At 57.9% G+C, this 21,361-nt stretch overlaps 5 protein-coding genes across 5 annotated transcripts; 2 read left to right on the top strand and 3 right to left on the bottom strand.

Moving 5' to 3' along the window:
- Positions 1-182: 182 nt before the first annotated feature.
- Positions 183-2,291, bottom strand: MFIFM68171_08658 (Fungal-specific transcription factor domain-containing protein; the record flags this gene model as incomplete). The annotated part of the gene is made up of 6 exons (XM_071064078.1): positions 183-419; positions 489-977; positions 1,039-1,552; positions 1,622-1,931; positions 1,984-2,106; positions 2,183-2,291. The coding sequence occupies 6 exons, from the start codon at positions 2,289-2,291 to the stop codon at positions 183-185; spliced, it is 1,782 nt and encodes a 593-aa protein (XP_070920179.1).
- A 3,551-nt stretch (positions 2,292-5,842) lies between these two features.
- CHT4_3 (Chitinase 4) lies at positions 5,843-7,257 on the bottom strand (the record flags this gene model as incomplete). The annotated part of the gene is made up of 3 exons (XM_071064077.1): positions 5,843-6,834; positions 6,901-7,049; positions 7,109-7,257. 3 exons carry the CDS (start codon positions 7,255-7,257, stop codon positions 5,843-5,845), a joined length of 1,290 nt encoding a protein of 429 aa, XP_070920178.1.
- A 1,991-nt stretch (positions 7,258-9,248) lies between these two features.
- On the bottom strand, positions 9,249-11,776 carry MFIFM68171_08656 (Tail specific protease domain-containing protein; the record flags this gene model as incomplete). Its single annotated transcript, XM_071064076.1, has 4 exons — positions 9,249-10,307; positions 10,371-11,083; positions 11,145-11,540; positions 11,593-11,776. 4 exons carry the CDS (start codon positions 11,774-11,776, stop codon positions 9,249-9,251), a joined length of 2,352 nt encoding a protein of 783 aa, XP_070920177.1.
- A 1,304-nt stretch (positions 11,777-13,080) lies between these two features.
- Positions 13,081-14,676, top strand: MFIFM68171_08655 (TRIP4/RQT4 C2HC5-type zinc finger domain-containing protein; the record flags this gene model as incomplete). The annotated part of the gene is made up of 1 exon (XM_071064075.1): positions 13,081-14,676. The coding sequence occupies one exon, from the start codon at positions 13,081-13,083 to the stop codon at positions 14,674-14,676; it is 1,596 nt and encodes a 531-aa protein (XP_070920176.1).
- A 2,317-nt stretch (positions 14,677-16,993) lies between these two features.
- HST3_2 (NAD-dependent deacetylase hst3) lies at positions 16,994-20,459 on the top strand (the record flags this gene model as incomplete). The annotated part of the gene is made up of 2 exons (XM_071064074.1): positions 16,994-17,119; positions 17,181-20,459. The coding sequence occupies 2 exons, from the start codon at positions 16,994-16,996 to the stop codon at positions 20,457-20,459; spliced, it is 3,405 nt and encodes a 1,134-aa protein (XP_070920175.1).
- Between the last annotated feature and the right edge of the window lie 902 nt (positions 20,460-21,361).

Here is a 21,361-nt window from a genome sequence, read left to right as displayed (position 1 = left end):
CTGAGCTCTCAGCGACTCAATTGACGAGCAGTCGGTGTTTGATTAGTTCAACTGAAAACAGTCGTGTGATTTGAATCAAGTACCATGGTGGAATGCGAAATGAAGATTATTAACTCTAACGGTTGTACCGGGGTATAGATAGACGAAGACGGAATACGTATTAGATGGTCCAGAGTTGGAGATCATAAACCGTCGAAAGAAAACTCCTGGGATTCCAGGACGACTAAATGGTCCCTTGCCAGGTTATTGAAGCTTTGCATCTTTCTCAGGACACCCATGCAGGCCTGGAGCTCACCATCAATCGCAGAGTCCCCGGGGTCTACCTCCAGTCCCTGGCTCTGAAAGTGGCTGCCTCGCGTTCGGTCTGCCATCAGTTGCGATGCACCGAGTGAGATGGCTACCGGCAGGAATATGTGGGCCTTCCTCGTGGGACAACGCATTAGCTACGTGCGGTACGAACTGCGATGGGCATGTGTCCAATGTCTTACCTTGAAGTAGCCGATATGTTCATGTGCCTTGGCGAGGCCGGCAATCTCCCTCGCAGCGCGCGTGGCGCGATTTCGGTAGTCCACGACGGCCGGGCGGCATTGATTCTCGGCGCTTGATGCTTCCGCAATCTGGCACATGTATATGGTGGTCGCGTGTGCCATCATGAAAGCGAAGAACAGCATGGGGTCTGCCACAGCCGAGACGACCGGTGTGTTAATGGCGAGCGAATCGATTGCCCTGGACAGCATGCCATCCAACCATTCATGGCGTAACCAAAAGTCGAGCGATGGGCTGCCATAGGCTCGTTCGACGCTCGACACCTGGCAGTGAGACAGCGCACGGCCGCATATGGTTACCAGAACGGCGGATTCCGCCAGCGGTGAGAGGAGGCTGTGATCGCCCGTGGCGATGGCTTCTGGCAAAAAGCACCCCTGAATGGGATGACCGCTCTGAAAGGCTAACTCTGGAGATGGTAATCTGGTACAAACCTGTAATAATAACACGGTTAATGGCGAGGCCCCTGCAAAAGTGTTCATCGAATTGACCCACCACTTCCTCGTTCAGTGTCAATGGGCAGCGGTTCCTGATGCATATAAGGCGATCAAGACTGTAAGCCACCCAGAATGTCCTCCGTCTCTCCTCTGTGGTTACCGGATCCTCATCGTCCATCATATTCTCCGGACTGTCGACCTCGTGAAGGCGGGCCAGCTGCACCAGTCGGAATGCCCGTCCGGCGCTGACCCACGCGCGGCGGTAATTACATCGCGCAAACTCATATAGCGTGATGAGCAGCCAGGCCTGCACCTGCTCAATGCGCACAACGTGCATATCGTCCTCGCTCAGGTCGAGCGCCTCGAGCATCTGCCTCGTCTCTTTGTAGAGCATGTCGCGAGAGCTCTCAAACTGCGACGAGAGCGCCATGGCCAAGGTCCACATGGCATACTGCAGACAGAGAACAGAGTTCGGCACATTACCACAAGCCGTCTGCCGTGACCGGGCAAAGTACCGGGACTGGTTGAAGATGGGGACGTTCGGATGTACCCGGTCGAAGTACAACTGGTCTCTGAGCACGGGGCGGCTGTTAGCGAGATCACAGTGGCCTAGGGGCTTGGGGCACTGGGCAGCGACATACAGATCGGCGCGCAGCAAGTCGTCCACGAAGGTGCCCCTAGGTGGCGAAGGTGGTGTGGGGGGGAACTTGAACGTCGAAAAGCCGAGAGGAATCGAGGTAGGAGTCACGGGAGGGGCCTGGGTATGCATCTCGCTGTCCCAAGACGGCTTCGTCTGGCACGGTGAGGCGAGGAGGGGAGATCCTGCTCCCGGTGTTGAGCTTGTAGACGAGCCATCGGCGGCTGTGGCCGGGTCGACGTCGCCGGCAAGAATTGACTGAATGGTCAAGCCGTCGCCGGTTTGGTCGAGGCTCAGACGGCGCTCTAGAGCCACTTGGTGACAAAGGTTAGGCATTAGTAGGAAGAAAAGGGTCGCGCGTCTCACCGATTCGGCTTCGGAGAGCCTTGAGATCGCCCTTCTTTGGTCCGCGAGCCAGACGGTTTGTATTGACCTCGCAGGCAATGCCAGCGTCGGCGCAAGTGCCGCACTGGGGACGTCCTCGGTCGCCTGTCGATGGTGTTCAACGCAGATTAGCCTCTAGCAAAACCAAGACAGCGTCGACATCTGAGTCTGCTCGCCTTACATCGTAGCTTCCGCTTCCGACACTCCTCGCAAGCTGCGCCGGGGAGCTGTCTTGACTGTCCCGCAGTGCTGGAAGCGTTGCTGCCGCTTGAACGCCGGGCCGCGGCCATGGGAAATGACGATGAGCGGGATCGAGACGGGATTTGGGTTTAGCAGGAGGCGGGAGGGGCCGGCCGTGTCTCGAACAAATCCGATTGCTAACCACCTACCTAATGTACTGGGTCAGATTGCTAGGGTTGACGGAGTTTTATAAGACTACCTCTGAGGTATCTCCCGTCCCTGGCCCTGGCCCGTTGCCTGGGCTTCGGCCGCCGACTCGGCCACGATGCAATGCGGTGCAGGGCCGTTGGCTTGTTTGGTTGTGCAGGGTAAGGTGCTCAACGATCCCGCAGTGCTGCATACAACAACTTGGCATGCTCCCCAGAGAGCACCATGCCCGCCCACCGATACCACCCCACAGCGCCCTGCCCAGCAACTTGGAAAGCGGTCTGGCACAGGATCCCGTCCCTAAATGCGCCCGCTTGACCAGGCTTCCCCAACGACCCGCTCTCGGGCTCCACTGATCTAGCCCAAGGTTGCAGAGCAGCAGAGATGCCATGGGCATGTTTATGTGGACTCAAGTTGTGGACTTGTGTAGCAGCAGCGCATGCTGTGCTGACTGCAGCCGTCAGCTCTCCATCTCTTTGCCAACCTGAACACTTGGCTCCCGTGGGCCGTGGCGGAATCGATGCAAGACGCAACATTGTGTGCTGCACTAGTTATGCATCCGCTGCTTATTATCTGATTAGCGTCCGATCGACAGCCCCAGATCCGATTGCGGCCACCCCTGTCTGGCCCTGGCAGCCCAATGTGGAAATGTACGGCGCAGCCAGGCTCCTCTTCAGCTCGCCAGTGATGTTTCTGCAGAGCATTTTCCAGAACCAGACGAACCACAGCAGTCGCACAGTCCGGACAGCACCGGCCCGCTCTTGCGGTCCTAGGCCCAGCCACAGAAAGCCTTCGGGCGGCGCCTAGTGTTCTGATTCGTTTTTTCGCGATGCGGCATTCTTCCGTCGACCGTCGACCGTCGACCGTCGCTCAGCCCGCAGCTTTTTCTCCCCGTCCACACGGCTTTTCCCCCGCCGCTGCCCATGCTGCCGATCTAGCTTTGTAGCATCACTGCCCTGACACTAGTGTACTGCGGTCTCGAGCCAAGGCGTTTCCCCTGCCAGGGTACCGACATGGGGACGGGACCAATGCCCCACCCATGAATTCTACACCCAATCTCCTTATGAAGTGACAGTTTTTTTGCATTCTTCCAGTCTGCCCTTTCGCAATTGCCCTGTCAGTACCCTTGTCGGTACCCTAGCCAGGGAAAGAAAACTTGCCAATCTTACCATAGTAGTGTAGCGTAGTACAGTCCCGGCGGCTTGATCACCCCTGCCAACCCCCAGGGCTCCATGAGCGATCGCGGCCGGGCAGCTGGCATGATTCGGACCTGTCGGATCCGACGAGGCAGACGCACCTCAGCATGTCGTCAGGCACTAAGTCAGGTTGGGGAAGGTAGATGTCGGGTGTCTAAGAACGCCGCGCGCTATCCCCGAGAATTGCCCGGAAGCAGGTCGACGGACGATTGCCCAGCCAATGCGATAGCCGTGTTGGTTTCGTACGTATACGTAGGCCACGAGCATCCCATGAGAGCCTTTGATCCGCCAGCTCGAGAAGCCACGAGTGCAGATAGCTAAGGTACCAAGACTGGGCTCGCTGTGGAGGCAAGGCTTGCGCCGCCTTCGGTCTCTCAAGCCATCGGGTACCGCCCCCTCGCTAACGCCTGACGTTGACACGCAGGCGGCCTGTTGAGCTGACGTGGTTGTGATAAGCTCGATCCGATGCCAAGGGAGCCCTACATCACGCACACCCGGTCCCGCGGTGATAGATTGACATTGATCCTCGGCGAGGTGACATCGGCCATGGAGTTCGAGCTCCTCCCGGCAGATCCCCCACCATCGCCGGCAGCTAACCCTTGCGGCAAACACGCAACAGAAAACCGATATGCTACAATACACCCACTCAGGCCACGTTCTGACCCTCCATCCTCCGGCTCCTGCTGCATCGTAGCGGCGCTGCCAGCTTCATTGGGCTGTGCCGACCCAGCTCAACTTTGCCCAGCCTTCCCTTCCTCGCCTCGGATTTCAAACTAGACCGGGGAACGGATCATCAATGCTCCAATCCAACATCGTGTTCCGTTGCCTGGCTGTTCGGGTCTGCCCGGGCCGCTCAAACTTGACCGTCCCGGAGCGGGTATCGGTCATTAAGCTGTCTCCCGGTACATCTGTCGCTGCCCGGTGCCGCTGCGGCAGACGTGCACCCCGCCATGATCCTGACACAGTGGGGTGGCTGACGCTATCATTGTGAGTCAGAATCTGCTCAGTGCCGCTACGTGATGGAGGGATCACCTGGTCTGTGAAGATGGGGGTGGAGAGGGGTGGATAAAAGGGGGGGGGGGGGGGGGGGGGGGTTGGTTGTTGGTGGACTTTTGAGATCTGACGATCCCGTTGGCCGCGATGAAAGCCCAGCACAGCCTAAAAATTTAGTACCGTACGAGGGTACGAGGGTGTCCCAACCTCCGAGTCCGTATGCGGAGATCAAGGCCACTGTACGGCCGATTCTCAGAAGTATACCACACATGCCGACTGAAGAGACCCGAAATGGAACACCAGAACACCCACTTGACCCTGGGATTCCCCCTCCCCTAAGAGCCCCCATCGACCGTGTAGAGATAAAATCGTATTCGCAACGGCCGATAATACTAGCTACATCGTACTACAGTTCTCAAACGCATGTCTTGTTACCGTCCCGGGATCGACACCGGCGGCGTAGTACCACGTAGCACAATATCAAGCGGCAAGAGAGATAGCCACAACTGCGGCCAACCATATGCGCCATGTGATCCCTGGCGCAGTGTACCGAAACACAAACACTTGAGTAAGTGGTTCGAAGGTGTTCGGCCGGCAGTGATATCAACAAGTTCAGCCGGTGCATGGGAGGGTTAGGTTCTTGGGAATTCATACTGGCTATTGTCTGACTCATCGGGGCTTTCCGTCAGGTTCACCCACAAGGCTCTAACTCTGAGATGGACCGTATCGGGATATCCTTGGCCCGGGTAGTCCATTGGACTCGGCACCGTAAAGTACGTCCCCACACGGTCTAGCGGGCACTGCGTATCCCGCGAATTTGACAGGAGAGATCAGTAGCTGATTATCGGTAAGAGCCCGATCACCTACCGATTGGGCGACACATACATACCATCTTCCTCGACTTCCCAATTGAGTTTACTGGTTCCTATTTCAAGAAGTCCTGGAGGTCTGAACGTGATAGGAATTCAAAAAAGACGACAACCCCTTAGTATCAGAGCAATGGGACTCGAAGTTCTTTAAATCAGTTTTTGAAATCGAATATGTACAAGGTGAAGCCGACAATGAACCCCTTTTTCTAGCGAAAGTGATACCCGGCGCAACTCGCCGGGTTCTTCAAAATTTCCTGGAAATCCCCTTCCCTTGACCATGCTTCCTCCCAATCAGGCCTGGAAACGGCCATGCTCAACTGGAGATACATCGAAAACGAAAGACACCAACCATACAACCTACCCGAAAATGCAAATAAAAAATGTCCCCGTCCCTCATCACGGAAATCCAGCCCTCAGATTATCATACACGCTATCCGGATAAGCAAGCATATTCTCGCTCGCATCGATCGCGCCGCCCTCCTTCAAGCCCCTGAAGCTCGTCCCGATCAGCGAGCCGGCCTCGTCCGTCCGGTCCGCCGACGCCTCCCAGAACATGGTGCCGCCCATCCCCTTCGCCTTCAGGTAGTCGACCTTCCTCCGGATCATGTCGGCCGTGTCGAACGATATCAGCTCCCGGGCGGCGGCGTCGTAGCTGTAGGTGGCGCCGGCGACGTCGTCGTAGAAGACCTGGGCGCCGGAGCGCGGGAGGGCCTTGTAGTCCCACACGCCGGCCTCCCAGCTCCCCGAGCCGACGCCGTTGAAGGGCTGGCCGAGGCCGGCCGTGTTGGCGAACCCGCGGCCGTAGATGGGCATGCCCATGACGATCTTGGACGCGGGCACGCCCGCGGCGAGGTAGTCGCGGATGGCGGCGTCGGCCGAGAAGGGCGTGCTGCTGGCGTTGCGGCCCGGGTACAGGTTGGCCTGGTGGCCGGCCAGCGCGTCCCACGACCCGGCAAAGTCGTACGCCATCAGGTTGAAGAAGTCGAGCGTGTCCGCCAGCGACCGCAGCGGGAGCTTCCCGTAGTGCGTCGGCCCCGCCGGGCTCGCGATGCTCAGCAGGAAGTGGTACCCCCCCGCGTGCCGCGCCGAGTAGGCGTCGAGCGCCGACCGCACCGCCTGCAGCAGGAGCACAAAGTTGGACGCCTCGGTCGGGTTGGCCGGGTATTCCCAGTCGATGTCGAGCCCGTCCAGCCCGAGGTCGGCCAGCAGGCGCACCGCCGACGACGCGAAGAGCGCCCGGCCTTCCGGCGTGCTGGCCGCCGCCGGGAAGTTGGTGGAGTAGGTCCATCCGCCGATGCTGAGGAGCACTTTCAGGTGCCGGTGGCGCTTCTTGAGGAGGAAGAGTTGCTTGACGCAGCCGTAGACATTCTTGCCTTGCTCGTTCCAGGCTACGGATTTTTGTCAGCTTCTTTGCTCAGCGGCACGAACTAGGGAGAGGAATGGCTGGCGCTTACAGTCCCCGGGATAGTGCTTGTCTAGGTCCGCATAGGTGTCGGACAGGTACACTTCCCCATTGGGCCGGAGGTTGGCAAACGAATAGAACACATGGGTGAGCTGGGACGCGGGCAGCTGATCTGGTTGGTAGTTGCGACCGTAGATGCCCCTGATGCGGTCAGCCCATCTGAATTGGTTCTTGTCTAGCATTTGACTAGTAGTACATACCAGTTGGTGAAGTAGACGATATTCTTGTAACCAGATGCCTGCCGTTTGTCGACTTCGGTATCGGCCCGGGGCAGGGGGGTTGCTTGGCTGAGGAGTGAGCAGACGGACAAGGCGGCTAGTGCCGCTCCCTTGAGAGAGAAGGATACCATGGCGGAGGTGCGATAGCGCGGGTCGCGACTGGGGTCGGGATGGGACGACTGACTACTGTCCGAATGTTCTGCGTGCCGTCCAGGAATTCCAGGCCCGGGACAGTCTTATACCCGTCGACCACGACTCGGCCCGCAGCATATCAGGACTTGGGGTGGCGTCCTTCCGATGACCCGGTTCAACGTTCACTCGACATCACGTCTCTGACCATGCAACCAACCTACGTTCAATAATGGGAATCCACTGCAAGTGCTACTGGTCCCGCGCCGAACCCCCTGACTACATGAGGCGTACCAGCAACGTTGCCGCCGACGTCGTGGTAGTCGGCGCTTGGGTTCTGGCTGCCAGTAGCAAAAGCGTAGCCCGTTGCTCGCGTGCGTCCTTCCGCTCCGAATCTGATACCCCACGCTACCTAGCTAACCCATCTCAGGTGTTCAGGCATGTGTCCCGTGACGGGAAGCCATGGCATGGCACGCCCGAAAGCCCGGGTATCGCAGGTCATGTTGGACCCTGGTCTTGCGGGATGGAACGCTAGAGGCCGTCATCTCGGTCGTTATCCCCCTTATCACCGCGGGGGCGCTAGCACGTAGCAGTGCCATTTAAGGTGGTTTTGCTGGGAGCCAATCGAAATGCGCCGCCAATAGCCACGCTGCGATCGAATCTCCGCGTGCTCGGCACTGGCATGTGCCCCACGATCACCAGGCACCCGCCACGGCAAGAAAGTTCCCTGGGCTATGGCCGAATGGGGAAGGTCGGCCCCTTAAAGCCTTATTGTGATTCGTCCTCCGACGAAGAATGCCGAACTGGAGGGGTCCTCTGGGGGGTCAAGGTGGCCTTGGGACTTGGAGCTGTCCCCACGTCAGGCTGCCCGGGTGCATGTGCTCAGGGGTAACTCGACGTCTACCATTTGGCGTCGGCGGGCCTTCTGGGGTGCACAGTGAAGCACCTGTTGAACCACAAGAGTGGAGGTAGTATAGGGCATAGGAGCTGTGTGACGCATAACCCGCGTCGCTGGTCTAGTACAATATCTGGCAGAATTCATGGACCATATAACTGACACATCGCACTCTCTGACGAAGTTATAGTTTGTCATTGGCAGCGATCGACGAGTCCCGGTTCTGCCCCTGGGGAGTCGGCAGAGCCGCAATAATAGAACGCTATTAGCCAATATGGCGCACACGTCGGGTTTATGCCACCTGTCCCAACTCCCAAGCGCCCAACAAACGGGCAGTCCCGCAGCGGCAGTTCGCTGCACATCAAATCCCGCGGAGCATTTGGTCAGAGTAGGATTTGGTCAAAAGCGCGCAAATGCCACTTCCGGCTGGGTTGCATGACAGCAAGATTGGATCAAGGTGTAACGTTACCTTACTCGTCTTCTCACTTGCTCAGCGTGAAACACTGAGGGCGATTTGCTCAAACTTGGTCACTACCTCTTGGGGAATTGGGGGTTAGCCGGGGAAAGGCCCAATCCGGGAATGTATTCCGAAGACCAACCAAACCGCACAAATCAGAGACGACTAGGCAGATATGCCTTGATAACAACTGACGAATCGTGGGTGCCGCCTTTTGACTTGTCTGGCGGCGACTGATGAGAAACGGAGAGTCGCGTGTACTAAGGTAATTACCTAGGCAAGTACTAATATGCAAAGCACTAGAAGGTAACGGACTGAAAGAAATGAAATGAACTGAAATAGAAGACGGAAAAGGACGAGAAAACGCTGAAACGGTGTTAAGGGGACAAGGAAAAAAGTGATTCTCATATATGTTTGGGATATGTTCCTCCAGCGGGCACAGCTTGTATGGGCACCATCCCTATACTGGATCGTTATATAGTGGTTCCATGGCTACGGCGCAGCAACACGCTTCCCGGGTTCGAATAATTCTTTCATATTATTTGACCAGTCTACAGAGTTACGCCATTATGATTACCGTCTAAAGCCGGAGAACTAGAATGCAATGCACCACCAACGCCGTTCCCAATGAGCCCAGTGCGTTACAATCCAAACCACATCATGACCACCATCAACCCAACCGCCCATCTAATCGTTGACCCTATCCTGAGCGAGCCCGCACCGGAGTCATCATCAAGGTTAGTATTGCTGTTGCCAATGTCCTCTCCCGTTTCATCAGGCACCTCGCCGCCGCCAGTGAACCTCGTGTCCGTCTCCTGGCCCGCGAGGTCCTCCCAATCCACCCTGCTCCCTTCGACGCAAAACCTTTCCGGATCCGTCCACGTCGCGTCCACCGCCCTCTTCCACACTTCGGCAGGCCCGTAGATCATTTCCCTCGTGTAAAACACCCTGCAGTTGGCCGGCTGGTACAGGAACTGCAGCGGCGTCTCGGAGTTGGTCCGCGAGAAGGCATTCCGGCCGTTCACGGCCCCGGGCTGTTCCGGGTCGAAGGCGCGGCGGAGCGCGTAGCCCTCGGCGAGCTCGGCGATCTCGCTGCCCGTGTCGTTGAGCCCGTCCGGGTTGAGGTAGATGGCGGCGGCGGCGGCGGCCGAGATCTCGTTCATGTAAAAGATCTGCGCGCCCTCCACGCCGGCGACCGACTGCATCGCGCCCGTGCGCGGGCGCCCGCCGATGGACACCGTCTTGACGTTCAGCTGGAACAGCATGAGGTAGGAGAACAGCGTGCAGGTGGAGCCGCAGGTGCCGTCGGTCAGGAGCACGACGTCCTCGGGCTGGAAGACGGCCGGCGGTGGGGACGAGCGGTGGCCCGTCCCCGTCATGTTGAAGAAGGACGACGTCTCGTTCAACGGCATGAACTGGTACGCCGTGAACGTGTCGTTGTTGAGCGTCACCGGCCCCAGGATGGACGAGACGGACGTGTAGGCGCTGCCGTCGGGCGCGTAGACGCCAAACGGAAGGAGGTTGCTTACGACGGTGCTCCGCACGAGCGTCCTGAGCGCCGCGATGCGCTCGGCGGGCGCGTCGTCCGAGGGGCCGGAGACGATCTCATCGAAGACCGATTCGACCGTGTCGGCGATCTGGCGGAGGCTTTCGGGTGCTCGGATGTTGTCGGCGCGAAACATAGGTTCGTCAGGGAACAGCTGCACACGAGTCAGTCATCGGTTGTCCTTGCTCTTTCCTCTCCTGGTTCGGTTCGGACACACCTGGGCAAATAGCTCGTAGCCGGCGCTGATAAAACCGCCGCCGTTGGCTGTCAGGTCGATGACCAGCCTTTTTTTGTTCTCACGTCGGCACTCGGCTAGGAAGTCTTCGATGGTCTCCTGAAAGTCTGTCAAGTAATCTGTAGAGTCCGTATCTGCCGCCGGACTAAAGGCCGAGATGGCGAGCACCGCGGTATCGTCGTAGCCTGTGTCGTTCAGAAAGTATCCCGACGTGGTACCGGCTCCGCTATCCCGTATGACAGGGAACGGATACCCTGGGATTGTCGGCGCCGGGGTAGAGGGCGATGTGGTGGTGGTGGTTGTCTCGGTAGCCGAAGCAGCTCCAAAAGCCCCCGATGAGCCATCCGGGTCGCAAAACCGATCGTAAAAATCCTCGCCGGTCTCGACACCGGTAAAATCTGCGCCGCGCCGGATGACTGCGACGCTGTCTTCCGTCCTCTCATCGCCGTTATCGTACGTGAAGGTCAGACTGGGGCCATTATAGTCGATCGACGCAGCGACGTAGGTGGTCGCGCCCAGCGACGCGTAATTCTCCATCACCGAGTTCCACTGCGCATCCGCGTCCTGGAAGCCGCTGAAGACTAGGTTGCGGCGCTCAACCACGGTAGCCGCGTCTTCGCCGTTGATCATCACGATGGCCCGAGGGAACCTCCCAGAAGCGGTGCCATTCCTGGTGTCGTTTCCAAAAAGCTCGGCTAGAAGTATATCAGCACTGGCCAATCCATCATCCGAGGGGTGGCTACCGAGCTGACTTACATGCGTGATAGAGTTTGGGGACTTCGATGCCGTCGACAGACACGGACACGAGGTCCATAGCAAGCCCGTTTCTGAAACTGAAGGCCCTGAAAATGTCGGGATAATACGAGAAGTGGCCATCGTGGGTTGACGTGATGAGCTGGACGATGGCAAGCTGAAAATCATACTCGCTATTGAACCCGCCCGCTGCCGCCCTGCTGGCAATGTCGTCTAATCCGCCAATGATATCTACGGCCGGAAATGGATAGGTTCTGGGTGGGTTCTTGAGCCAGGCCAGCGTGCTTTGCCATTGCGCGAACGCTTTCAAGCTCCTGATCAACCTTTGTGCCGGCTCAGCCTTGTTAGGAACTGACTGGAGGCATTCAATCGCAAGCGTGGCGGGGATCGTGGGTGTTGCTGTTCTGCTAATTAGCGGGTTGATATTCCAGTTCCGTTTCTTTCTGCTCACCCCGTGGCGATTCCTCAAGAAGCGAGTCCGTCGCCGATGCCACCGACGCGCATGCAGTCGGATTCGCTGTGATAGAGGCTACAGCGGAGTTAGAAACCTGGGGTGCTGGCGCTGCATTCACGCCTGATATGCTTTGGGTGCTGAAAAGTAGGAGAACAGCAAGTCTTTCCGTAGTAAGCCACATGATGAATATTACACCACGGGGCGGGATAGTGTGAGAGATGAACAGCTAGTATCCTCGGTATCCTGACATGGCGGCAACGAATATATAAATAAGGACCGCATCATGTCACACGCATCGTGTAAGAGCAGTACCGGGGTAACTTGCATGGTATGCTGCCTCCTTTAAGCGCCAAGCCATCCAATCGAGTGGCGATGGGGTCGCATAACATGCTGAAACGATGCGAGTTAGGAACCGACCCCCAGCCCTGGGACCCCTGAACCCGGGAACAACAGTCAACGGGGGCGCTCCCATTGGCAGCTGAAATTTCAGGCGAGCAATCAGAATGCGACATTCAGTCCGAGTGCAGCGCCGCCGGGCTGGGCAAATTCCGAGTGCCTCGCTAAAAGCCACAAAGGATGCTTGCGACGATCATGCTTGTGCCACCGCGCTAATGAACAGTACTGTAGGGAAGGATTCGCAGCGCCTGCTACTCCAGGAGAGGAGGACGGACCATCTTGACAAGTAAACTTAAGCTTTTGATTTAATCAAAATAGATTACCTAATCCCGTTTCTGTTGCACTCGATTTGAGTCTGGCACACAAGACGAGCTCCCGGATCCGCTCTCATGTCCAGCCATGTATCCCTGCGGGAACATTCGTCGGGCTTTCCACAAGGGGCTGTGCTGTAGGATTTATGGAGACTATGATAGGGGAGGGTACTGTCAACCCGAGAGCTCTAGATACTGTCAATCGGTGGTATGATTGCCTTGTTGCCTTTCAGAGAGTCTGGAGTGGCCGTGTTGTCGACCGAGCGTGTGGTTTCGGCTCCCTGATGCTGCGTTGTTCACAGGTGGGAGCCATCGTGGCAATTGATTTGCGGCAACCTCCAGGCTGGGATTCGCAGGGGCGGCCTGCAAACCAGGCCTTTCCCGTGGTCTTGTCGCGTGGCAAGGTCGCCCCGCAATGTACACAATGCTCCCCAATATCGTCTTTATCGAGGAGCTAGTTCAAGTCTGGATTGCGTCAGTGTGTGCCTACTGCACAGCACACAGGTCCTCACACAATGGGTATGGCTCAATGTAGGTATTTTGGGATGGTTTTCCTACCGCGCCCGACTAAGCCACGGCGCCAGCCGACCAGTCATTGTGGGGCAGCTCGGCGTCCATTTTAGGTTGACCGTCATTGCGGCGGGCCAGAGGCCTGAAGCGGCGCACGCGGGGAAATTTTAGTGACGGCGGGGCACTGCAGTGGCCTAGAGAACTTTACTCAACCAGAATCCTCGGCAGCGCAAAGTCACAACACCAGCACCGAGTGCGCAAGGCTGCGATGTCGAAACAACAGCTCTTCCAGTTACTGCCGTTACCGGACGATGGCCTGCAACAAGTCCTCGACTATGCCTCGACTCTGTCCAAGGCCGAAGCGGCCGACCACTTCACAAACATGCTCGGTGACTCGCCCCAGGTAATCGACTTCATATCGACATTCAACGCCCGCCGCACCGAGCCAAAGGCGTTTCCAGCCACCACGCCCAGCTCCGAACAGAGTTCCGAGGTTGATTCCGTCCCGAAGCACCGTCGTCCCGCGAAGAAGAAGAAGGCGCCCCTGCATACCCCGCCGCCTCGACAAGTCGCATCGTTTGCGCTCGGCCCCGGGACCGTCTACAACAAGAAGGACCAGCAGGAAGAGTATATGTCGGGGAGGCCAGGTACATCCACACCCTCGACCAGCGCCGGCAACAAAGGCAAACAGACCCCAGCAAAGTCATCGACGCCGCCTCCCCAGCCCTCGAAGCCTCCGCCCTCAGCCGCGGGAATGCTGGTCTCAGACCTCGGCGTGCCCAAGCCAAAACCCAAGTCGAATCCTGTATCACGAACGTCCACACCCGGCCCGTCGTCGTCGTCGTCGTCGTCGTCACGAAACAATCCCAACACCGCCAAAGTCTCCATCACGGGCGGCGTGCCCATGCACGGCTCCTCGACTGCCCTCGCCGACCTCGACCAAGCGATCCGCTCCCTCGAGATCACCACCAACCCGTCCCACGCCTCCAACGCCCCCGAATCCGTGGCCGCCCGCCGGTGCAACTGCGTCGCGACGCGGCACCCGCTCCTCACGGCCGCGCCGAACTGCCTCAACTGCGGCAAGGTCATCTGCATCAAGGAAGGGCTGGGACCGTGCACCTTTTGCGGGGAGCCTCTGCTGAGCTCGGCCGAGGTGCAGGGCATGATCAAGGAGCTGCGCGCCGAGCGGGGGAGGGAGAAGATGGCGGCGGACCGGGAGGCGCACAGGAGGGCGGACGTGGGCGGCGCGCCGCGGCCGTACACGGCCAAGCCGGACCCGAGCGTGGCCGAGGCCATGGCGCTGCAGCACCGCGACAAGCTGCTCGCGTTCCAGGCGCAGAACGCGAGGCGGACCACGGTGCGCGACGAGGCCGCCGACTTCGACGTGTCCCTGACGGGGAGCATGTGGGCGAGCCCCGAGGAGAGGGCGCTGGCGTTGAAGAAACAGCAGAAGTTGCTGAGGGACATGGAGTGGAATGCGAAGCCCGAGTACGAGAAGCGGCAGCAGATTGTGAGTATTGATCTGACGGGGAAGAAAGTCTTCAAGAAGACGGTCAAGGTGGAGCGGCCGCAGACGCCGGACGAAGACGAGGACGATGCTGGGGGCGGTGCATCAGTGCTGCGAGAGACGGACGGGAATAGGGTGCAAGGCGGTGCCTTTAGCAAGAACCCGCTCCTGGGCGGCCTTATCAAGCCGGTTTATGACCCTGAGGGGAAGGGAACCGAGCTGGAAGGCAGGAAGGAGAGGAAAACCAGGTGGCGGAGGGTCCAGGATGACCTGGACGATAACCAAGCCGTCATTCTTGATGGCGGCATCTACGGCGGGGCTGATGGGGCGGCCGGCGATGAACCGGTATGTGGATGAGCCGCCGCTTGAAGCTCCAGCCGCCATTGAAGCATGCTTGAAGCGCTCGACTTCCCAATGATTGTGGGTTGCGACGATGGCCCGATAATCAGAGCCTCATTCCGCCTGGTCGCACTCTGCAAACGTTTCTACGGACTGATGTCGCACCCGTAATTTTGCTGCGTCTTTCGAAACTGTGAAACGCAGCTCACAGTGGACCAAGAAAAGGGGAGTTGTGTCCTCTGTCCTCAGGTGGTATAATCAGAGCCTTGACAGCTCTACGAAATCTTGCGCTATACAACAGACTTTCGCATGACACTAGGTATAACCTTATTCTGACCCGAGCTGGTAAAACGTAGCTATCTTACACGTTAGACGACGCCTACTCCTCTGCCATGCCACTCTCTCCTCGCTTTGCATACCTACTTCAGTGCCTTCCAGAGGCTGACAGTTACCTTCCTCCGTTTCAAACAACTGAACAACATTCATCTTCCTCTCGGCCCGATTTCTTCTCAACCAAGTCCCCAAGGCAGAGGCGAAAGCGGCAATGCTGACGGAGATGCCGATACACCCAACGGCTAGATCGGAGAAGAAGAGGAAAATAGGTAAGAGTGACCAACTCTAGGATCAAGATCCGCGCGATTTCTGCGGGCCACTCATGGTCATTGTCCACTACCGCATCGTCTAGCGCGTTCTTAGTGTCATTCTGCGTCTGGGGTGAACGCCCCCCGCCCCAGCGGGTATCTGGGCCATGACGGTTGAGTCTTCGTTGCCCTAGTCCCTGAACAAAATGAATTTCTAATCGGAAAGAAAGGTATAACTCGGGTGGGGTGGGCGGTAGAGTCACCCTGGCCGAGGCGTTCTCGGGATGGCGCCGGTGGAATTGGATTACAGTAGCGTCATAACTAATTGCTAAGATATCTTTACCGTCATATTCCTGATATTAGTTACCATAATCTTAGACACGGCCTTGGTCCGGGCCCTATGAGGTTGCGGAACTAGATCTCGCCGCGTGTAAGCCGGATGCTGTCCCCCATTTTTCCGGAGGTCAAGCCAGGTAGTCAAGTATTACTTAAATCAGAATAGGTCATGTTGGTTGGAAGAGCGGGAGAGCCGGAGCCTGATAGAAATCGGTGGTGCAACGGGTTTGCGGATTCTCTGACAGGGTCTTTTCAAGTAAGAACACATGCACGGCATGATGGGAAAGGCGCAATAGAAAACTGCATTGACGAGGAGCACACGGAACGGAGTTTCTTTTGACGTAGTGGTATCTATAATACGGGTTGGTGAGTTGAATCTTAGTTCCCTATGACCTGCAAAACTGACCATCGCAGTAGTTACCCAGGGGCAGTTATAGGAAGGGCTCGTGTTTTCCGTGTTGCACGGCTGTTTTGCTGTCACTCGAGTAGAAATTGTCCGACTCGGTGGTAACTAAGCCAATCAGCACATGCGGTGAGGGCAGTTGATGACCGCGTAACGGGCCTATCGGTTCCGCACGTTTTCCAGAAAGCAAACCACCCTGGCAGAGGCCCGAGCTTCACAACAGTACCGCAGATGGCACCGGGGCCAAGACATTGTGGGGTTCCGGGCCGCCTTCTTCCACTGAAGCCAACCAAAGCAACTGGACGGGAACTGCCCTGATGTTGTTTGTCTGCTTGCACTGGAGCAGTAGGGAATTAAGAAAAAAAAATCTCCTACTGCAGTTTCGCATACCTCTAGAAGTCCAATATCAAATCTGCTTGCAATTCTACTCCCCCAGCGCGTTGCAGTGGACAACATCGAGGTCTTGTGAACCGGCCGGTGGACTACAGCCTCCGGAGCTTTGCCCTGTTCTTGGCAGCCAGCGAGGCTCGAACCCCTGCAGGCTTGGCTTACTCGTCGCGCGTGTCGCACCACTCGACCTTTCGACACTAAGGTTAGCGATAGACAACAAACGCCGTGGGCGAGCAGCTGCCAGGTGAACAATCGGCCCCGAACGACCCCAAGTCCGCGTCCAATGCCGCGTTCTGCTCTCCAGAATCCCATCACCAAGCCCCGCGAGCACACCGCTGCATGCGTTACCCCGCCCATCTTCCCATTTTGAACGCGTCCCGCGGTATCCCGTCCCAGGCCAACAAGTCTCCAGCGCGCCATTGTCGCTTTCCGTTGTCTCGCGCAGAACCCTGGCCGACGTTGCTACCATTGCGCCATACGCGCAATCACCAAGAAGGAGCGCGTTGCCACCTGTCTCCGAATCATGACGAAGTAGAGCACTTCTAGGTCTCTTGTCCGTCGCCCGCCGTTGCCCGGACCTGTTCCACCGTCCTGTCCCGATGCTGCACCAATCGGCTTAGACAGAATGCCGACTACCCACGTTGAGCCGGGCTCCGAGTCCCTGTTGCAGGAGATCGCAAATTCCTTGTCCAAGGCGCGCAAAGTTGTGGTTATCACGGGCGCCGGCATTAGCACCAACTCGGGCATTCCCGTGAGTCCCACGCGTTCCACCGTCTTTCCACTCCCGCATCCCGTTCTGACGCTGTTTCCAGGACTTCCGTTCCGAAAACGGACTCTACTCGTTGATCCAAGCCCAGTTTGATGCTGCACATAAACAGGCCGCTAGCAGCAATAGCGATGTCGACGTGTCGGACACAGCACTGGAGGAAAGACCGGCAAAACGTCGACGGATATCACGTGCCGGTTCCCCCGAGATTGAGACGACCTTGTTCCCAGGACTACGTGGGATGGCAAAGCATGCGGTCGCGAAGGATGAGCAAGGCGCCCAGCAGGGAGAGGAGATGGTCTCGGGACCTGCCAACGAGACATGCCACCCGAATAACGTCTCGAGCTCTCAGCAAGGCATGGCAACGACAGAACAGGAACCGGCCGCCCGCCCTCCTAGTTGTCCCCCGGAACCGGCGCTGACGCCGCTCCCGAGTCCACGCCTCGTTGCTGACCAAATTGAGGCCGTCTCCAAGCCGTTAGTGGAGGATTCCCATGCTCCCTTTGCCTCGTCCCCTCCCCGGCCCGCTCAGGACGCACTGCGCAGGCCGGACCTAATAGACCTACAAACACGCAGCTCCTCCCCGCTATCATCTCCACCCCAGGTCACCTTTGACCCCTATGAGGATTCGCTAGGCACATCAGGCTCATCATCTAACCAAGATAGCGCCTCGTCCCGGTCGCAGAGCGAAGAACCGTCTTCAGTCTCTACTCCACTCTTGACCTCTCAGACCTCATTCTCTTCTTCGTCCGGTCGGGCCTCGCTTCCTAACATGAAGGGGCGGGACCTATTTGACGCACAAATATGGTCTTGCCCTGTCAAGACGTCGGTGTTTTACACCTTCGCGACGACGCTTCGGCAAAGAGTGCGCTGTGCCGAGCCGACAAGCAGCCACCATTTCGTCAGCGTCCTTCGTGACAGCAGGAAGTTGGTCAGATGCTATACGCAGAACATCGATCAGCTGGAAGAACGCGTGGGTCTCACAACATCGCTATCGCTCGGAGCGGGGAACCGATACCGCTTCTCTGCTCGTGCCGGGCGTAAATCAGACGGGCCGAAGAGCTCGCTGAAGAGTGCGGAAAGCTCCATAGACAGCAGCCAGGGGCCACCACAGAAAGAAGATGAGCCGCAGAGCGAGACTCAGCCTCAGGAGATGTTGCAGCCCGGCGAGACAATACCTGAACCTAGCCAAGAAGAGGGCAAAGACGCCTCTTCCAATACCGTTCAGGGGTCGCAATCCGGCTCCGAATCGGGGTCCACCCAGAACGACACTCCAATCCCAACACCCTCAGCTCCGACTGCCACGTCTGCCCCGCCGGCCCCCAACCGCGGGGTTGAATGTGTATTCCTACACGGTTCCTTGGCTGAGCTTCGATGTTTTGTATGCGCCCGTACTGCATCGTGGGACGACGAGGCTCGGCAGGCAGATACCCTCGCCGGGCGGCAGCCGATTTGTCCGCACTGCGCAGGAGCAACAGCCGCCCGGGAGGAGCGGGGCAAGAGGGCGCTCGGAGTAGGCAAACTACGACCCGACATTGTCCTCTACGGCGAAGAGCACCCCCATGCGCATCTCATCAGCCCCCTCGTGCAGCATGACCTGTCACTAGGCCCAGACATGCTGCTCATCCTCGGGACAAGCATGCGCGTTCACGGACTCAAGGTACTAGTCAGGGAGTTCGCTAAAGCTGTGCACGACCGCGGAGGCAAGGTCGTGTTTGTAAACTTCACCAAGCCTCCCGAGAGTGTTTGGGCAGATATCATCGATTTCTGGGTACAGTGGGACTGCGACGCCTGGGTTGGCGACCTTCAAGCGAGAAAGCCCTCCCTATGGCTGCCCCCTGGCACCGCAGTCCCGGAAGACGAGAGACCGAAGCCCGTCAAGGCCTCACGTAGGCAAACCGGCGAGTCTAGCAAGCGAGGAGATGCTGTTGACAAACCATCCAGGAGAGGCAGAGAGAGCGACGCCGCGAGCCGTAACCAGAAAAGGGAGAACAGTGAATTATCAGTTGTGCAGGCGACAGAGAGAGATGGTGCGTCTCCGCAATGTCAAGAGATGCCGCCACCCCCGCTACCTAAAGCGGTGTCCAAGAAGCCGATTAGGGTCCCTCGGGAACGGAAATTCAACCCCAACGCGAAACGCCCGGCGTCCGTTCGAGATCACAAGCTCAATGGCGCCTACCTGGTCTGGAAGATTCTGCAGAATCTGCGACGCATCACCGATGGCAACCCGGCCTCGTCGGCGACTAATTCCCCAAGCCGAACTACCGTTAAGCCAAAGCCGAAACGACCTCGCAAATCAGCCCCGGCAGTCGTAGAGTCGGTGGACGTCAAGACTGAGCAGCACGTTACTATCGATCCAGCGGGCATGGCAAAACCAAAAACGCCAGCACCATCCCTGGCGCCGCCGGGCCTGCCCAACATGGTTGTCGAACCCACCGTTTCCAACGGGGACAGCTCCATATCGGCGGCGGTAAAGAGCCGCAAACGCAAGCAGGCTGTTACATGGCGCATGATCAACGGCGTCGAGACCAGGGTCTCGCTCAATGACGCAGGAGACGAGGTCCTATCACCTCTCCCTCACACCAAGGCCATCTCCCAGCCCTCCCCACAACCGCAGCCACACCCGCAGCCACACCCGCAGCCCGAACTCCAGAACTTCAGAACCCTACCCCGGCCGACTGCACCTGCACCTTTACCTGCCGCTACGCCTCGAACGCCTCGACCGCCTCCCCGCGTTCCTCGTGCCAACCACGGCGCTACCGCCTCAAACACCACCAACCCCTTTGCAACAATCGACAATGGCTTCCGCGAAACAGATCGGCTGATTGCCCAGCTACATCAAGAGTCATCCGCCGTATTCATGCCTCGCCCACACACTCCCCCAGTCCGACTCGCCCCGCTGAATATCTCACCCGCGAACGGTTCCATCCCGCATCCGCTCCAGCAAGACATAACCCCCAAACTGGCGACGTTGGAGCCCAAGGTCACCTCTCCCGGTCCGCTGGCCGCAATATCCTGCGACGTCGGTTCGCCCGTCGCTGCCGCGTCGCATGCGCGGTTGCACCTGGGGGCCGTGGCGAATCCGTTCTTCTTTGCGGATCCCCTGGCCGGGTGGTTGACCTGCCCACCGCGGTGGGCGGAGCAATACCAGCAGCAACAGCAACACCAGCAGCAGCATCCACAGGAACAGCAGGTGCGGGTAGAGTTGGAGAGGGAGTGGTATGCTCATACTCACGCGGTGGGGTATGGACCGGATGAGCAGCTGAGGAAGGAGCAGGAGGCGGCGTTGATGTTGTCTGCTTTGAGAGAGGGGAGTCGGGCATGAGAAGTTGGGGGGATAGATGAGGTAGGAGCTAGGTCGGTATGATTATCTTGGACCCTTGGGCAATGGACTGGCAAAGGGGGTGGAGTTGCTGGTGGACTATATACATGGCTAGGAGTTGTATCTATTATATATTGGATGCCGGCTGAAACCCGGAAGCGATTTGTGGTTGAGCGGTATGGATTGCATTCTGGATTGGAGAGGCTGTATGTCCTAGGGTTTGTGGCGTTTGGGTAAGGTGCTTAGCGGTGCGAGATGTTATTCGCTTGGGTTGGGCGGCGGGTAGCAGTAGCGGTACCGGGAAGTTACCTGTCAGACTTGCATCTTAGGTAGATAACTTGGAACAAGGTGACGGCCACATATTACTCACCTCTTGAAGCCCAACCGCGGATCCGTAGTTCCACGGCCTTCGTTTGTTCGGCAGCTCGAATGTTCAGGATGTCCAATTCTATCATGTCTCTGCGAGGTGCCGTCGGATGGTTGTTCATTCAATGCAGGAAGCCATTTCCCTGGATATGTTTGGTGACAGTCAGAATCAAATGCAAACGGAAAGATGAGAGCAAAGAGACTTAAGTCGAGGGTCAAGGCAGCCAACCCCCCACGCCAGTCCAGCAGTTCCCGTGTGCTGCAATCATCGAAACCCACAACTACCATCCCCGGCACAACGGACCTGTACTAATTCTCGCTTTCACGAAGCCAACTTCTCAAGCTCCTATCATTTCATGCCATGCACTACACTTGCAAGGTCTGGACTTGTCGCAGAGTTTTCGACTCCCAGCACGCGTTGGAGCAGCACCAGTCGGCGCTGAATCACCGGCCTCGACACGCTTGTGCTTTCTGCAACAAACGGTTCATCTCTCAGCAAGCCGTAAAGCGCCACATGGGCAATGCAGATCATTGGCTCC

This window comes from Madurella fahalii, assembly GCF_045866475.1.
Source record: "Madurella fahalii IFM 68171 DNA, scaffold_5, whole genome shotgun sequence".
Classification (NCBI taxonomy): Eukaryota; Fungi; Ascomycota; class Sordariomycetes; order Sordariales; genus Madurella; species Madurella fahalii.
Note: the sequence above shows the minus strand (reverse complement) of the source record. Positions and strands in the feature narration are given on the sequence as shown.